The 20,000-nt window shown below is 35.3% G+C and overlaps 1 protein-coding gene across 1 annotated transcript in view; it reads right to left on the bottom strand.

Moving 5' to 3' along the window:
- Window positions 1–20,000, bottom strand: part of LOC144960023 (uncharacterized) — a 117,572-nt gene that overhangs the window by 4,351 nt on the left and 93,221 nt on the right. The window contains exons 40-47 of the mRNA XM_078892966.1: window positions 17,829–17,967; window positions 16,818–17,162; window positions 15,226–15,493; window positions 13,433–13,500; window positions 9,391–9,738; window positions 5,943–6,213; window positions 4,006–4,079; window positions 925–1,056 (exon numbers count right to left, since the gene is read on the bottom strand). Coding sequence (XP_078749092.1) covers window positions 925–1,056; window positions 4,006–4,079; window positions 5,943–6,213; window positions 9,391–9,738; window positions 13,433–13,500; window positions 15,226–15,493; window positions 16,818–17,162; window positions 17,829–17,967 — 1,645 coding nt within the window. The remainder of the gene's footprint in view (window positions 1–924; window positions 1,057–4,005; window positions 4,080–5,942; window positions 6,214–9,390; window positions 9,739–13,432; window positions 13,501–15,225; window positions 15,494–16,817; window positions 17,163–17,828; window positions 17,968–20,000) is intronic.

Here is a 20,000-nt window from a genome sequence, read left to right as displayed (position 1 = left end):
GGTAATAATAATGAAATGGCTGAACAGTCTCTATGGACGCTTCCTGGAATGTTTGCGTCACTTCGAGTTTGTCAGTCTGTTTCTATTATCCTGTTAGTAACCTGCCTCCATAAATCTCTGTCTAGTGCAAGTATTCTTAGCTTTAGAATATCATCATGTGTGTTAAGGTGCTGAGGCAGTTGGATGTTTCCTTGTGTTGTTGAAATCAGTTCTTCGGTTGTTGTTTCTAAATGTATTTGATAATAGGGGGGTGATAGACACAGCATGTGATCTTTTGCCCACCATGGAAGGTATAAAGAACCTCAAACAAGGAGTAGGCAATCAAATCAGGGTATATGAGATACAGCAAGTGACCTACTGTCAACCATGAGAGGTCAAAAGACCACCCAGGATGTATACAATCAATTCAGGGGGGATAGAAGACACAGAAAGCGACCTCCTCCCCACCATGGGAGATCAAAAGACCACCTATGATGTTTACAATCAATTTAAGGGACATAGAAGACACAGAAAGCGACCTCTTCCCCACCATGGGAGATCAAAAGACCACCCATGATGTAGACAATCAATTCAAGGGGCTTAGAAGACACAGAAAGTGACCTCCCCCCCCCCCTCCATCCACCATAGGACGTCAAAAAAACACCCATGTTGCATACAATCAATTCAACAGGGATAGAAGACACAGAAAGCAACCTCTTCCCCACCATGGGAGGTCAAAAGACCACTCATGATGTATACAATCATTATTCAAGGGGGATAGAAGAGACAGAAAGTGACCCCCCCCCACCCCACCATAGGAAGTCAAGAGACCACCTATGATGTTTACAATCATTTTAAGGGACATAGAAGACCCAGAAAGCGACCTCCTCCCCCCCCCACCATGGGAGGTCAAAAGACCAAAGAGGATGTAGACAATCAACCCACCTTTGAGTATCCAGTACAGGTAGATTGATACCAGAATGATGAGAATCAGAAGTATAAGAAGAGAGGCAATGATGAGTCCTAATTCCAGATCAGATGCATCGTCACTGTCTGTGGACTCGTCCACCTTTGGACCTGCAAAATAAAACAAACATTCTGAACACCAACAAAACTTTGGAATGGGTTAGGGTTAGGGTTAGGGTTAGGGTTAGGGTTAGGGTTAGGGTTAGGGTTAGGGATGCGATGTAAAAGTTTGTCCTTCCGAGATATTAGTGAGTTAACGGTTAGAGAGAAAAAGATAGAAAAAGAGGAAAAGAGAGATAAAGGAATAAAGAGAGAGTGAAAGGGAAAGTGGGATAAAGAGAGATAGATAGGGAAAGAGGGAAAGAGCGAGAGAAAAAAGAAAGAGAGAGAGAGAGAGAGAGAGAGAAAGAGAGAGAGAGAGAGAGAGAGAGAGAAAGAAAGAGAGAGAGAGAGAGAGGGAGATAATTAAAGCGAGAAAGAGAGAGAGAATGAAAGAGAGAAAGAGAGAACGATAGAAAGAGGGAGAGACAGAAAAACAGATAAAGAGAGAACGAGAGAGAAAGATAGAAAGAGCGAATGAGAGATAAAGAGAGAAAGAGAATGAGAAAGAGAGATTAAGAGGGAAAGAGAGAAATAAAGAGAGAAATAGAGATAGTGAGAAAAAGAAAGAAAGAAAAATAAAGAGATACAGAGAGACAAAGATAGAAAGAGAGAGTGAGAGGGGCATGGAGAAGGTTGTGACTAAAGAGATTTTAAAAGGAAGTATTAAATATCTAAACAGTTTTGTTGTTCCTTCTATGGTCCAAAATTCTTTACCATTTCAAATGCTATTTTAGTTGAAAAGAAAAAAAAAAGATTAGAAATCTGACTGTTTTTCGCCAAATAACTTCTGTACTCTGGTTTTAAAAAAACGTATTTGAAATTTTGGCCAGAAAACATGTTCTTCAAGTACCGATAAGTTAATTGACACTTATCTTGCCAAAGCCTATCAAACGTGGGACTTTAACTCTCTCCTTACCAGCCATTATCAAAATACTCTTCAACAGTGGTAACGTTATTTCCTTCCTAATGACGCATGGTAACTTAATAACACTTTTCTAAACTATCGGAACAATGGCGGACGATGTATGAAATATTTCTCCGGCGAGCATAAAAGCGTATCCAGAGGAAAAAAACCCCATAAATTTGATCATGTTTTGACTTTTACACATTCTGATCACAAGGCATATGAAAAGTTCTAGTCAGCATGAAGAATAAAAAGTAATGATTTTCTTTGTTTAGAACCAAGATGGCCGCCGTTGCCGGGCGGCGTGACATCAGACTACTGAATGCAATTATCCCCAAATCTTTAAACCCAACTAACACAAAATAGATTTTTTATCACTCAGACATAATAGCAGTGCAATTCTTGGGATACATAATTTCTTTAGTAAAATTTGCTCTACAACACACTGTTTACTTTCGTAAAATTTTATGATTGAAAAAAAGAAATATTAATAAGAAAAATGTTAGTTGTATCGATTTTCCAAAAGTTGGTAAGAAGAGGGCTAATGAAGACCTTGTGAGGTTCCAAGTTTTAGAGTTTCCGCTCTTCTGAGGGTCATTTAAATCGATGGGAATTTGAAGGACGATGTTTCTGGCTGCATTTTTTGAAATCCTGTTTGTTTAAAGAGTACACCAGTTAATTGGTTGTGTGGTCTAGTGGTATGGCAGTCGCTTTCGGATCGGAAGGTCCTTGGTTCGAGCCTCGCTCGCCCGGCGCATAGTCCAGTCCTTGGAAAAGGCTCTTTACTCACATTCTCTCACCGTACTCAGGCGTAAAATGAGTATCTGGCCGTTACCAACATTGCCTCTGTCCGAAAAAAATATAATATCGCCTAACAGGCGTCATGTCCCGTCCTACATGTTAAGTGTTGCTGTTGGCCAGGGACCCCTTGCAAAGCGTTTTGAGCACGTTAAGTGGATATTGCGCTATATAAAAAAGCTCTTTTTTAAGCCTCGGGTATATCAAAAAGATAAATTAGAAAGCAGGCAACGGTGGAGATCATCATAATAGCGTGTCACTCGCAACACCGAACCCATTCCACAGCATCTGGGGAGCAGTTTCTTAGATACCGATCAGTGCAGCTGGGCTCGTCCTGGCATTCTCTAAGGATGTTCTCCATCCTCTGCTCTGGGCATCCACATGTACACAAGCTGGTCTCCGCCAGCCACCCCCCCCCCCCCACTTTTTCATGCTTCCAGCTGTTCTCCCAAGTTTCGCCTATGCTCTGTTCAGTGCTACCCATTCATTCCTGGGCGGGTGTTTAGTTCCGTAGGTCATTGCCTCTCTCGGATCTTCAACAGCTTCATTCATTTGCGTGTTTGTCCTACTCTCTCAGTGTGTAAAGTCTGTAGACAGCTGCATGGTCAGTGTTGGTGTTTTTTCCCCGTCATTGTGTTAGATAAAGAACAGGAAAAGTATGTAGGAAACAACACCAGACAAAATAGAGAGAAAAAGCAAGTAACAAAATCGTCCTCAAGAACAGTCTGTCTCGACATGGGATCGAACCTCGGACCTCCTGATTACCGATCAGATGGTGTTAAAATTACACCATAGAAGTTTATGATAGATCGGAACTATTTAATGCCCTATGTTTTTCACAATGGTGGCACGTCTAACTGGTCACCAGGGGGTCTGAAGTTTGATTAGCAGTCTAGTCAAGCTGATTTTTCGGGTTATTGTTTTGTTTTGTTTTGTTTCTTGTATTCTTCTCTCTACTTCGTCTCAGACTGTTCCATGCTCTTTTTCATACTCTTTTCTATACTTTTTTCCATACTCTTTTTCTATACTCTTTTCTATACTCTTTTTCTATACTCTTTTCTATACTCTTTTCTATACTCTTTTCTATACTCTTTTCCATACTCTTTTCTATACTCTTTTTTATACTGTTTTCTATACTCTTTTCTATACTCTTTCCCATACTCTTTTCTATACTCTTTTTCATACTCTTTCCTAGGCATTTAAAGACTCTGGTATGAACAACGTATGGTTTAGATGAATCAGTCCCCAGTTCTTACCAGATACTTTCACGATTTCGAGGGTAGCATTCAATGGATAATCCTTGCCGTTGTCCACAGTGAATATGTACCACCTGTGAAGAAGGATAACACAGGAAAATTGAATAAGCAGCACGTTATTTTGATTAAGATAATTATGAATACCGTCTTTCTTTAAAATATATTGTTTTTCTATCGTCGTCGTCATCATCATCATCATCATCATCATCATCATCATCATCATCATCATCATCATCATCATCATCATCATCATCATCATCATCATCATCATTATCATCATCATCAACATCATCAGCAGCAGCAGCATCCTCATCATCATTTTTATCATCATCATCATCGTCATCATCATTTTTAGTATCTCTATTAGTATGAATGCTTTTACATTTATAGCAATAATTATGGCTTTTTTGGATAATAGCATAAAGTCACCCTAGACATAGAAACAAATTATAGTTGCTACGCTTACAAAACTTTTAGATTATTTGAGCGCTGGAAAAAAAGAAGATGATAAGGCGAAATTGTAGATCTGAAGATAAAAAGATAAAGACATAAAAAGTGCCAAAGGTATTTGTTCAAGAAGGGGTCTATGGGGTCTAGTGGTATGACACTCGCTTTCGGATCGTAAGGTCCTAGGTTCCAGCCTCGCTCGGCGTATAGTTGAGTCCTTGGAGAAGGCTCTTTACTCGCATTCTCACACCGTACTCAGGTGTACAATGAGTACCTGACCATTAACACCGTTATCCTTGTCAGAAAAAATGGAAACATCGCCTAACACGAGTCATGTCCCACAGTAAATGTTAAATGTTGCTGTTGGCCAGGGACTCCTTGTAAAGCGCTTTGAGCACATTTAGTAGGTATTGCGCTATTTAAAAGCTCATTTTTAAAAAAAAGATTCCACGAGCTCTCAACCAATGTACCATTTTTGATATTTCCTAATTCCCCAAAATTTCCTAAAAGTCCAATCCAGGAACAAGGGAACGAACTATCTATGACAGCAAATCTCTCAAATGTCATCAGAGTACATACAATAATATATTGTATTTGACTGCTTCACTCTCAGCTAAAAATCCACTCCAGGACCACGAGAAAACCAAAACAATGACATTGTACAACACGGAAAATCAAAGCATAATATAGGGGAATAGAAAACACTGCTAAAGTGACTTCTCCACCCAGCAGCATGATAGGTCAGAGGATCTCACCCAAGTTAGAACCTTGAAGATAATACAATTGTTTCAGTGAATGACATAAACAGTCGGATGATGAAAAGGCTTGAACTGGGATGGGTATTGCTAAGTTTAGATAGAAGGTAAATTTTTATAAAAAAATGAGTTCTTGTCATAAATGATTAAATCAACTCTTTTTCTAAATCTTCGGGAAATATCAAAACTTAATTTCACTTCTAAGTTGAAAAAGTATAAAATTTGAGAAAAGTTGCTGGATACCTTTCCCATACATCTGACCATATCTTCATGAAAAATCACCCGATTTACTTCAAATAAAGTTTAAAATGCTCCGGTGAGCATATTCTTTCCGGAAATTTAAAAAATGAAAAAATGCAAATCCAAAATTTTCACCTTTTGAATGATTATGTCATGCACTGACAAAATAGCTAATTCAGCATAACATAACACACTAGCGTATTGTTTTGTCCATTACAAAATAGTCCTTCAGAGCCATGAACCCATGGAGCCGGAGTTTAATCCCGATGTCTATAGCGTGAAACGGACAACATTAATTGCTTGATACCTTTTGGAAAAGACGCTAGTCTATCGAAACGTACTTTCCAACAGAGCTAACATACCCAGCTACCCATTCACTACTATTGGGTATTGATCTCGGTCCCTTTGTGTGTGTGAAGCAATCGCTCTACAAAAATTGAGCTATCGGTAACCCCATCGCCCATTACCAAGTCAACTCAAAACTGTGACACATACCTGGTAACACCTTGCTTCGTATCCAAATCCTGCGTTCTGAATCTTACTATCGTCGTACGACAGTTAATCGTTTCGAAATCAAGGGTGTAGTCACTGCTAGGAATTTGGGTCTTCGTCACGCGTCCAGAAAAGTTATCTTTTGTCTTTTTCACCACGTTGTAGGACTTCGGAGGAGGGTTGGAGACGATTCCAAACTCAGCAAAAACTTTTCCATCCGGTGATGATGTGGCTTGTGGTGGATCGTTTTCCATATACGTTACGGCAGGCGCTCCTAAAATTAAGAAAATATCAATCAACAGAATGATGTCGTGTAATAATTAATTTATAAAGAGCGCAGAATTGAAAAGTGATCAAAGGGGGCTACACATACACAGATTATGTGCAGCACAAAACACTCTAATGTTATCAAAGTACATACAATATATTGTACTTGACTGCTTCACTCCCGGCTAAAAATCCACCCCAGGACCTCGAGAAAATCAGAACAAAGACAATAGTGCAACATGATAATGCAGAAAATGCAAAAAAAATATTATTAAATATTATTACAACTCAAAAGCCTGCCTGAATCGAGATGCTTTCAAGTTTCCCAAAATTACTGAGCTCGGGGTCATGTTTGGTTACTTTAATTATGTTCCACACATTTGGGGCCCCGACAGGGACAGATTATTTATCTAGAGATAACATACATATGGGAATATCAATCATACTTTCATTTTGGCCGGAGTGGTCTAGCAGGTGTATACAATTGTGCGGCTATGCTGTCTTGTGGTATGACACTCGCTTTCGGATCGGAGGGTCATGGGTTCGAGCCTCGCTCGGCGCACAGTTGTGTCCTCTTTACTCACCTTCTTTCACCGTACTCAGGTGTAAAATGTGTACCTGACCGTTAACAGCGTTGTCTCTGTCCGAATAAAAATGGTAATCTCGCCTAACAGGCGTCATGTCTCGTTCTACATGTTAAGTGTTGCTGTTGGCTAGAGACCCCTTGTAGAGCGCTTTGAGCACGTTTAGTGGACATTTCGCTTACAATAGCACAATTTGCTTAATTTGTTTGTACAATTCAAGAAGCTTTTAGTGATAAGACGTGAGGCCAACAAATGCTTTGTACACATAATTATCATTTCGTCTTATCTACATAGTATCCTAATATATTGAGCCAAATAAACAAAGTTCCAGTTTTCACAATTATAATACTGGCTTTCCTTAAAGACAATTTAGGTGACCATCTCAAAATGTGCCAGGACGATTGATGTGGTTAAAATTTACTAAATAGAGTATATATATATATATATATATATATATATATATATATATATATATATATATATATATATATATATATAAGGTTGGTTTCAACTTTACAATTTAACATCTAGATCATTCCGATATAATATACCGTTTTTAGATCACTTCTGTTTGGAAACCAAACTTGAAAGACATGTGCAGATGACTCTATTTTCCTTTTTTAATGCGTCAAGCAAGATGTTTGCGATACTATAGGAATTGAACCAACCTTGCTCCACACACTAAATCAAGAAATTGAAATTTTTTGGTCATGTAAAAAGACACAATTCCAAGATAGAAAGATATTTTAGAGGGCAGAGTTTAAGGCAGAAGACCATAGGGCAGACCACCAAGAACATGGATGATGTGGAACGCTGGAGTGGACCTTCTGCAGCTGAATGTAGCCAAAAAGCATGCACCAGAGAAGAGTAGCGCACCATTTCAAGTGGACCTGGATGGGTGATGTGAAAGGCTGGAGTGGATCTTCTGCAGCTGAATGTAGCCAAAAAGCATGCAACAGAGAAGAGGAGCGCACCATTTCAAGTGGACCTGGATGGGTGATGTGAAAGGCTGGAGTGGATCTTCTGCAGCTGAATGTAGCCAAAAAGCATGCAACAGAGAAGAGTAGCGCACCATTTCAAGTGGACCTGGATGGGTGATGTGAAAGGCTGGAGTGGATCTTCTGCAGCTGAATGTAGCCAAAAAGCATGCAACAGAGAAGAGTAGCGCACCATTTCAAGTGGACCTGGATGGGTGATGTGAAAGGCTGGAGTGGATCTTCTGCAGCTGAATGTAGCCAAAAAGCATGCAACAGAGAAGAGTAGCGCACCATTTCAAGTGGACCTGGATGGGTGATGTGAAAGGCTGGAGTGGATCTTCTGCAGCTGAATGTAGCCAAAAAGCATGCAACGGAGAAGAGTAGCGCACCATTTCAAGTGGACCTGGATGGGTGATGTGAAAGGCTGGAGTGGACCTTCTGCAGCTGAATGTAGCCAAAAAGCATGCACCAGAGAAGAGTAGCGCACCATTTCAAGTGGACCTGGATGGGTGATGTGAAAGGCTGGAGTGGACCTTCTGCAGCTGAATGTAGCCAAAAAACATACACCATTTCAAGTCGACCTCTACCTAAAGAGGTGGCACCATATGTAATCATGTAAGCAAGTAAGTAAGTAAGTTAATAAGTAGGTAAGTAAGTTAGTAAGTAAGTGAGTAAGAAAATAGGTAAATTAGTACGTAGGTAAGTAAGTAGGTAAGTAAGTAAGTAGGTAAATAAGTCGGTAAGTAAGTTAGCAAGTGAGTAAGAAAATAGGTAAGTAAGTAAGTAAGTAGTTAGGTAGGTTAGTAAGTAAGTAAGTAGGTAAATAAGTAGGTAAGTAAGTTAGTAATTAAGTGAGTAAGAAAATAGGTAAGTAAGTAAGTAAGTAAGTAAGTAGGTAGGTAGGTTAGTAAGTAAGTAAGTAGGTAAATAAGTAGGTAAGTAAGTTAGTAATTAAGTGAGTAAGAAAATAGGTAAGTAAGAAGATAAGTAAGTACGTAGGAAAGTGAGTAAATAGGTAAGTAAGTAATTAAGTAGGTAAATAAGTAGGTAAGTAAGTTAGTAAGTAAGAAATTAAGTAGGTAAGTAAGTAAGTGAGTAAGTAAGTAATTTAAGTAGGTAAGTTAGTAGGTCAGTAAGTAAGTAAGTAGGTAAGTAAGTAGGTAAGTAAGTAGGTAAGTTAGTAAGTAAGTAGGGTCATCTTTGATTTCTTTAATTTTGTTCCATACATTTGGGGCCGCGACAGAGACAGATTGTTTAAGTAGGTAAGTAAGTAAGTAAGTAAATAAGTATGTAGGTAAGTACTAAGTAAGTAAGTAGGTAAGTAAGTAAGTAAGTAGGTAAGTAAATAAGTAAGTAGGTAGTAAGTAAGTAAGTAAATAAGTAAGTAGGTAACTAAGTATGTAAATAAGTAAGTAGGTAAGTAAGTAAATAAGTAAGAAGTTAAGTAAGTAAATAAGTAAGTAAGTAAGTAAGTAAGTAAGTAGGTAAGTAGGTAATTAAGTAAGTAAGTAGGTAAGTCAGTAAGTACGTTGGTAAGTAAATAAGTAAATATCTTAAAGTTAAATATGTTTAAGTCCAATTTATATTTATTTAACCAACATCCCTCAAAAAGCCTATACTTACCAATCACGATAAGGTCACGACTCTTCGAATGATCAGATTGGGCAATATCATCTGCACACCTCTTCTGCCTGCCGTGTTTGGTAGGAATGGGGTTTTCGGCCGTACACGTGTACGTGTCCGTGTCCAGCACAGAGATGGACTTGATTGTCACAGATCGCTTCCACGTGTAATTGCCTTCAGAGGTGACTTGTCCCAACAATGTTACGTTGGTCAGGTAGCCTTTGATTGTAATTTCTGGTGCAGGGTTGCCTTTGGCAATACATTCGAATTTCACCTCGTCTCCTGCATTCACTTCTATTTTTCTCGCCTCTGTACCGTTGGTTGTATAGTTTTTAATGAGGGCTGGAACTGGCGAGAAAATAGGAGAATGCATCATCATCATCATCATCATCATCATCATCATCATCATCATCATCATCATCATCATCATCATCATCATCATCATCATCATCGTCGTCATCATCATCATCATCATCATCATCATCATCATCATCATCGTCATCATCATCATCATCATCATCATCATCATCATCATCATCATCATCATCGTCATCATCATCATCATCATCATCATCATCATCATCATCATCATCATCATCATCATCATCATCATCATCGTCATCATCATCATCATCATCATCATCATCATCATCATCATCATCATCATCATCATCATCATCGTCGTCGTCGTCATCATCATCATCATCATCATCATCATCATCATCATCATCATCATCATCATCATCATCATTCATCATCATCATCATCATCATCATCATCATCATCTCATCATCATCATCGTCGTCGTCGTCATCATCATCATCATCATCATCATCATCATCATCATCATCATCATCATCATCATCATCATCATCATCATCATCATCATCATCATCATCATCATCATCATCATCATCATCATCATCATCATCATCATACCATCAATCATCATCATCATCATCATCATCATTCATCATCGTCATCATCATCATCATCATCATCCATCTTCATCATCATCATCATCATCATCATCATCATCGTCATCATCCCTCTCAATCATCATCATATCATCATCATCATCATCATCATCATCATCATCATCATCATCATCATCATCATCATCATCATCATCATCTCATCATCATCTCATCCATCATCATCATCATCATCATCATCATCATCATCATCATATCATCATCATCATCATCATCATCATCATCATCATCATCATCATCATCATCATCATCATCATCATCATCATCATCATCATCATCATCAAACATCATCATCATCATCATCATCATCATCATCATCATCATCATCATCATCATCATCATCATCATCATCATCATCATCATCATCGTCATCCTCGTCGTCGTCTTCCTCCTCATCATCATTATCATCACGAATAACAATGATATGTAATAATATAACAATAGTATTGATAATATATATATATATATATATATATATATATATATATATATATATATATATATATATATATATATATATATATATAAAGTTATGTTAGTCTAATTTATGTAAAGATAAACATGCGCCTAAAAGCTTAAAGTAACATATTGATCCTATTCAAAGCTTTTTATCGAAAACAGATACACATACACACCGACACAAATACAACTACACACCTACACACATACACTAACCATTGTCAGGACCCGCGAAAATGGTGATAAGAGTTAATCTAGAATAATTAGAGAAAGTCAGTCTTTCAAAAAACACCTTTAGACAGAACGGTTTTTTTTTTCACATCGCATGGATAGTTTTGCATAAAGAAGGCGCCTGAAATCCAAATTTAATTCCAAGGGCTGTTGGGTCTAATTATTAGGAAAATCCTTTGAAACATTGATTTTGAGATTTTGGTGGTAAACGATACTTTATTATCCAAGAAATAAGATTATTGAAGTCTAACTTCTCAAAATAGACTATAAAAGGCACGAAAAAAGAAGTCGAAAGTGGTACAGGTATTATGAAAAGTGTGAAAAACGGAAAGCTATTTTGTTATTATTTCAAAATGTCATTTTTCTAGGGGTGTTGGATACTGTGTCAAACATTTCTCAGAATCTATTCAATGGGATTGTCTGAAAATTTCCACGGTTTTCACAGAAATAATGTAGACTATTATATCACCATAGAGAGATTTTTGGATACGGTATGTATATTTTGAATTATAATCCAAATTACAAATTTATAACATCAATTTTGTCATAACAATTTGATTCTCGACTTTGTTATATTCTAATTAGAACCCCATAAGCTAAAGCTATAAAATCGCTAAGCTGATACAAAATGCTACAATGTTGAAAAGAGTGAAGAATATGGAGGTCTTTCCTTGATTAGTTTTTGTGTAAATTTTGCCAAAGGATTATTATACATTTTTATGCTAGACCCCCAAATCAGGTTGTAAAACAAAGATAATGTATCTGTTTCACCAAAATGTTTTTAACATATTATAATGACGATACAGAATGATTAAAACCGCTCAATATAGATAGTATGCACTTGGCTAAGAAGTTCACAACATTGCCATCCGGAAGTATAACGGATCAACACACAAATCTATGTGTAACCATGAACTTTTATAGTCTGGATAATACGGTTAAGTGAGAATCACTCACAAACGCGAATGGCAAAATACAATAACAAAGGCTTGAGTGACGTCATCTTCGTTCTATCTATCGGTAATTACAACTTTTTTCAAAGAAAAAACCCAAACAATTCCTTAAAGTTTGATTTATTCCAATGGTCATTTTCCATTTTATAACTAAAGTCGTATTTTTGCTTTTTGTTTGTTTTGTTTTTTAAAAAAATTGTTGGTTTTTTTTTGGTTTTTGTTTTGTTGTGGTTGTTGTTTTTGTTTGTTTTTGGTTTAAATTGAAATGTATCAATCCAATGTATTTAGTTAGAATAAATGATTAATGTTAGCGAAGAGGATTGAAATAGTCATGTGTGTGTATGTTTGTGTGTGTGTGTCTAAGTCTATGTGTGGGCGTGTTTGTGTGTGTTTGTCGGTGAGTGTGTTCTTCAATTAATGAATGTTTGAATGACAATTAATATTGTAAAGCGCCACTGACCACCTATGAGGAAGTTGATCGCTATATAAGTATCTTCTTATTATTTATCATTATTATTAATTATTTTATTATCATTATTATCATTATTATTCATTATTTTATTATCATTATTATAATGATTGTTATTATTATTATTATTATTATTATTATTATTATTATTATTATTATTATTATTATTATTATTATTATTATTATTATTATTATTATTACTATTGTTATTAGTATTAATATTATTATTATTATTATTATTATTATTATTATTATTACTATTATTATTATTATTATTATTATTATTATTATTATTATTATTATTATTATTATTATTATTATTATTATTATTATTATTATTATTATTATAACTATAATAATAATAATAATAATAATAATATTAATAATAATAATAATAATAATAATAATAATAATAATAATAATAATAATAATAATTATTATTATTATTATTATTATTATTATTATTATTATTATTATTATTATTACTATTATTATTATTATTATTATTATTATTATTATTATTATTGTTATTATATTATTATTATTATTATATATTATTATTATATTATTATTATTATTATTATTATTATTATTATATTATTATTATTATATATTATTATTATTATTATTATTATTATTATTATTATTATATTATTATTTATATATTATCATTATTATTATATTATCTTATGTTATTATATTATTATTATTATTATCATTATCATTATCATCATTATCATTATCATTATTATCATTATTATTATTATTATTATTATTATCATTATCATATCATTATTATTATTATTATTATTATTATTATTATTATTATTATTATTATTATTATTATTATTATTATATTATTATTATTATTATTATTATTATTATTATCATCATCATCATCATCATAATCATCATTACAATATCATATTACTTACTGGAAACTTCTGTGTCCAAAGAAATGTTGACTGGTGAACCCTTTCCATTGCCGATGGTGAAATGATATCTGGATTGAGGATGGAATATCAATGGAAATGTGTTATTTCTGTCAGCAGTGACCTGAAAATCGAGCTGTTGTATAGAGCAATATCCACTAAATGTGCTCAAAGCGCTATACAAGGAGTCCCTGGCCAACAGCAACATTTAACATTTAGGAGGAAACAATGCCTGTTAGACGATGTTAAAAATTATTCGGACAGTGACAACGTTGTTAACAGCCAGATACTCATTTTACACCTGAGTACAGTGAGAGAATGTAAGTGAAGAGCATTCTCCAATGACTCAACTATGCGCCGAGTGAGGCTCGAACCCAGGACCTTGCACAGTGACACTCGTTGCATTAATCGTGATGGCGAGAAAGACAAACCAGAGTTGAAGATGAAGGAGGCTATGTGGTCTTGTGGTATGACACTCGCTTACGGATCGGAAAGTCCTGGGTTCGAGCCTCGCGCTCGGCGCATAGCTGAGTCCTTGGAGAAGGCTCTTTACTCACATTCTCTCACCTTACTCAGGTGTAAAATGAGTACCTGGCGTTAACAGCAGTGCCTTTGTCCGAAAAATTGTAATATCGCCTAACAGGCGGCCTGTCACGTCCTACACGTTAAATGTTGCTGTTGACCAGGGACCCCATGTAAAGCGCTTTGAGCACATTTAGTGGATATTGCGCTATATGAAGCTCAATAAAAAAGGAGGAGAAAGATGAGGCTCAAAAGAAAGAGGAGAGTGAAAAGGAAGAAGAAGGGGGAAAAGATTGGAATTCAATTGTAATTGCTAAGTTCTGTCAGCATAGTATAAATGTTGTGCGCTTGGCTAAGAAACTCACAACATTGCCATCGGGAAATATATCGAAAGAACACTAAAAGCGCTTGGGGGTCCCAAGCAAACAGCTAAACTTAACATAACATGTAGAACGACACAGGGTTTCTGTTAGGCTTTTTTTTTCTTTTTCGACAGAGACACCTTTGTTGACGGCCAGGTTATTATTTTTCAACTGAGTAAGGTGAGAAATGTGAGTAAAGAGCCTTTTTAACCCTCTCCTTACCACCTACAGCAAAATCGTCACATTTATTACGACACAATCTACATGTTTCTTATTCAGATTTATTTAGTACATCACAAACTCTGAGGAATGATCTCTGATTTATAAGAACATAAAGTTGTTTTGTTGAGAGATTGTTTGAGTTTTTAAAATATTTTTTTTCTACAGGTTAAGCTTGCCATTTTGGGAAAGTACTGAAAAGGATCGGTAAGGAGAGAGTTAAGGGCTTAACAATGCGTTACTTAGAGGAGACTTATATCCTGGATCTCCGATTCGACATCAAGTGTCATTCCACTAGACCAAAGACCCGCACTTGGTCAAGAAACTCACAAAAAATATTTCCATCTGGACATATGGACCAACACATAAAACTAAGATATATGGTTAATACAGTTTAGTGAGAAATACTCATATACATGGATGGCAAAAAAAAACAATAACGAAGGCCTGAGGGACGCTATCACTTCGTTCTATCTATATGTAGTGTGCGCTTGGCTAAGAAGCTCACAACTTTGCCATCCTGAAGTATAACGTACCAACACACATAACTATGTGTAACCTTGAACGTTATTGTCTGGTTACTACAGTTTAGTGAGAATTGCTCATAAACGCGGATGGCAAAAAGCAATAACAAAGACCTGAATGGCGTCAACATTTCGTTCTATCGATACATAATATTATAATGCTCCCTACCTAGTGTTGTTATAATCAACAGCATCCTCTTTAGTCGTAAATTTCACAACGGACGTTCGGCAATCCACTGGCACAAAATCAACGGTGAATTGATCTGAAGGAATGTCCACCTCCGTCACAATTCCATCCTTTCCTTGTGTAATCTTCTTGAGGGTGTAGGCGTTTGGAGGAGGGTGTGCGATGACCTGGACCTCGCCTTCAACTCGTTCGCCTGACTTATGCCATGCATATGGTGGGTCGTCCTTTGACGACGTGATCACAGGTTGTCCTGAAATGTATGATTTAAAAAATATATTTGAGCTTAATATAGCGCAATATCCACTAAATGTGCTCAAAGCGCTTTCCAAGGGGTCCCTGTTCAACAGCAACATTTAACATGTAGGACGGGACATGACGCCGGTGTTAGGCGATATTACAATATTTTGGTCAAAGACAACGCTGTTAACGGCCAGGTACTCATTTTACACCCGAGTACGGTGAGAGAATGTGAGTAAAGAGTCTTTTCCAAGGACTCAACTATGCGCCGAGCGCGAGGCTCGAACCCAGGACCTTCCGATCCGAAAGCGATTGTCATACCACTAGACCACATCGCCGGACAAAGCGCTGTAACACGGTAATTTGCTATTCTTTTAGACTAATGTAAATGTTGCTGTTCGAAGCTCGAAGAAATAAATAACAATGTGAAATTGAATGTAAGCTTCAGTTTAATATACGAAAACAGATAAAATGGACGTTTCGGGTTTCCCCTTTATCAACAAAACAGGATGAATGAAACACTACAGACGAATGAGATAGATGAGATAATATCTCATTCGTCTGTAGTATTTCATTAATCCTGTTTTGTTGATAAAGGGGAAACCCGAAACGTCAATTTTATCTGTTTTCTTATATTGAATTGGAGCTTCCATTTTATTTCACATTGTTATTCTTTTAGAATTAAACCGACGTGCACTTAGTTGCAGGTCTGATAACCCAAATCATTATGGGCTCATTGTTGTGATGGAAATCACACCAAACAAAATGACACAAAATTGTCCGTTACAACAATGTTAAACTGGGCCTTTAATTAGGTTCGGATGTCAGACTTGCATATTTGTATACGTTGAATTAAACCCTTTAGAAGTAGACACTGTGAGGTTGGAGCCAAAATATCGTTTTCTTTACATTCGCAAAAAAAAAAAAAAAAAAAAAAAACAGAACTAGATCAGGACAGTCAAAGTAATATCACTATAAACAAAGCACTGCTTGTCAGGAAAGTCAAAGTAGCTTTACTGTAAACAAAACGACATACTCAAGAAAGTCAAAGTAATATCACTATAAACAAATGACTGCAAGTCAGGGAAGAAAATCGAGTTGTCCCAGTATCGGTCTTAAACGACGTGTAAATATATATGCAGGTCTGGCAGCAGAACCCACTAAGGGCCTAGTTTAACATTGTTGTAAAGGACAGTATTTTACGTCATTTTATGATATTTCCACTAGAACAACGAGCCCACAAGGAATTGGGGTTATCAGACCTGCAAATAATTGCACGTCGGTCTTAATCAAAATAATCTTCTTTTATTTTTATTTAAAGTGAAAGCCATACGTACCAATGACTACTAGATCACTGCTCTTAGTGGTATCTGACTGTACAATATTTTGAGCACATCTTTTACTTCGTTTTTTCTTTGGAACAGGATTTTCTGCTCTGCACGTGATGGTATCCGTGTCAAGCATCGTAATGGACGCGATCGTCACTGACAGCTTCCACCTGTTCACTCCTTCTGAGGTCATTTGTCCGTTAAACAAAGCGCTGGTTAGCTCCCCTTTGAGTGAGATTTTTGGAGGAGGATTTCCCTCTGCGAGACATTCAAATTTCACTTCTGCTCCCGCGTTTACTTCTATTCTCTGCGAGGATTGGCCGTTGATTGAAAAAGTTTGTATGGCCGCAGGAACTGAAAAGTAAGGAGAAATTATTGTATATCATTTATAAATAAAAGTAGTAAATATTATATCAATGTTTTTTATTCACTCATTGTCTCTCACACTATGTACGACATGTAGTCATTGAGATTATAAAACTTAGCCTTATTATTGAGAAGCGAAAAGCGCAACAGCTGGTACGTTTGCTGGACATCCTAATACCTCATATCTCTCTCTCTCTCTCTCTCTCTCTCTCTCTCTCTCTCTCTCCTCTCTCTGTCTATCTATCTATCTATCTACATATCGCCCTATCTCTTACTCTATTTCTCTCTCTCTCTCTCTCTCTCTCTCTCTCTTTCTCTCGCTCTCTCTCTCTCTTTCTCTCGCTCTCTCTCTCTCTCTTTCTCTCTATCTATCTATCTATCTATCTATTTATCTATCGCCCTATCTCTTGCTCTCTTTCTCTCTCTCTCTCTCTCTCTCTCTCTCTCTCTCTCTCAACCATGTAGTGAAAAAAATACCGTTTGGGTCTTGGGTTTGACTGACATACATGGCGATATTTTTATTGTGTTTCCATATGTCACTTCTCAATTCGCTCCATCTCTCCATCGCTCCATTATATTCTCTAGGCTAAAACACACAATATATAAAATAATGTGCAATGTTTAAGTAAGAAAGTTAAGCAAGATGATCCTTACCCATGATATGAAGCGTAAAGTTGGTCACGTGATGGTAACCATCAGTGTCATGTTCAGCTCTGCATGATACTTCAATCTGGTCGTGAGACTTAGTGATAGTCAGTTTAACAGACGCTTCCGTACCATTGGCTGTCACCTTCTGTTATTACAAAAACAAAAAACAAAACAAAACAAAACGACTGTGCATAAACAACAGCATCATTGTGCTAATATTTCGTAATAAAAGAAACAGTGTGAAATTGAATGTAAGCTTCAATTTAATATACAAGGAAACAGGATAAAATAGTAAAGGGAATAGACAGGGTAGAGGCAGGATTCCTTAAACCAAACAAGAACATTCAGACACGAGGAAACAGCAAGAAACTGAAAAAAGAACGTTTTAAAACAAATGAAAGAAGGAACTTTTTTTCATCTAGAATTGTAAATAACTGGAATAAACTACAAGAAACCACAGTATCAGCAAAAAATTTGAATAAATTCAAAGCAGAGTTGGAGATAAGCTACACCCTTGGAAACAAGTTCAATTATAAAAATTGGTCCAATCATTAATAGATGAGGAGGAGCGAAGGAGACTACACCAAGTCTAAAAGCTCTATACAGAGGTATCCAGGTATCCAGGATGAATGAAACGCGACACACGAATGAGATGTGGAAAGGGCGTTGCTAAGATGAATAAACAAAAACATTGATGGGCATTGATGCTACTCTGTAAGGAATCACGAATCAAAAGAGAACAATAGATATTGATAAAAGGTGCGCAATTAATTAAGTCAAAAGAGTAAAATATTTCGTAGAATTTTGTATTTGTAAAAACCTGAATATAATTAATATATAAAGTGTTGCTACTGGTCCATGGTGGTATACTTTTACATTTTTGTGCATTTGCATATATATATATTATATATATATATAATAATATATATATAATATATTATATATTGTCGCCATAGATTCTCAACTTTATTCATTTTCATGCATGCCACGACTTAAACGTATATATTATTATATATTTTTTATTATTATTATTATTTATTATTATTATTATTATTATTATTATTATTATTATTATTTATTGTTATTATAATTATTATTATTATTACTGTTATTATTTTTATTATTTTTATTATTATTATTATTATCATTATTATTATTATTATTATTATTATCATCATCATCATCATTATTATTAATTATTATTATTATTATTATTATTATTATTATTATTATTATTATTATTATATATTATTATTATTATTATTACTATTATTATCATTATTATCATTATTATTATTATTATTATTATTATTATTATTATTATTATTATTATATTATTATTATTATTATTGTCATTAATATTATTATTATTATTATTATGATTATTATTATATTATTATTATTATTATTATTATTATTATTATTATTATTATTTTTATTATTACTACTACTTTTATTATTATTTTCTAAGTCGAATAAGCATAACATTTATTCAAATAGCATTTACAACTAATTCGATCCCAAACCAATAACCAATTGCCACACTTAACATTTAATACTAAACACGACGCCTGAAATGTTCTATTATTACATTTTGAAAAACCCCAAACTAGTCGATAGTGTTTCAAGGGAAATAATCCTGTATATCTCAAAATAGGGGAAAGGGAGATAAGAAGTTTCAGAAAACCACTCTTCACTTTTTGGATATTATTTTTTGGTCTAAAAATCCAATGAATACCAAAAAAAATATAATTCTCAGCAAAAACGCTGGCAAGACGATGGAAACTATGTAAATTATATAAAACCAGATCATTGTAAAAACATTTTAAAAAGAAAAAAAATAGAATCAGGTACAGCGACTGAAACATGTCCTACAAACACGTTAAATCGGGGTCAGCGATGATAGATAATTCACGGTGATTCTTCCCTTGCACGCATACACACAAACATACACACCCAAACACAAACACACACACACTTTCACCTATATCATTATGACAATTTATATATATCGTGTTTACATGAAAAGGCTAAAGGCCGAAACGTCGTTTGTTTTGTCTTGTTCCCTTATCTATGAGTCACATTTACTCCCTTTATCTTTCTCTCCATTGAATGTGTGTGTTATAAGGTCAGCATCGATATATGGCCAAAAGATGGGGAAGGATAGGGGGTGGGGGG

This window comes from Berghia stephanieae, chromosome 14 (assembly GCF_034508935.2).
Source record: "Berghia stephanieae isolate SIO BIC M18660-M18661 chromosome 14, UCSD_Bste_1.3, whole genome shotgun sequence".
NCBI classification, from domain to species: Eukaryota; Metazoa; Mollusca; class Gastropoda; order Nudibranchia; family Aeolidiidae; genus Berghia; species Berghia stephanieae.
Note: the sequence above shows the minus strand (reverse complement) of the source record. Positions and strands in the feature narration are given on the sequence as shown.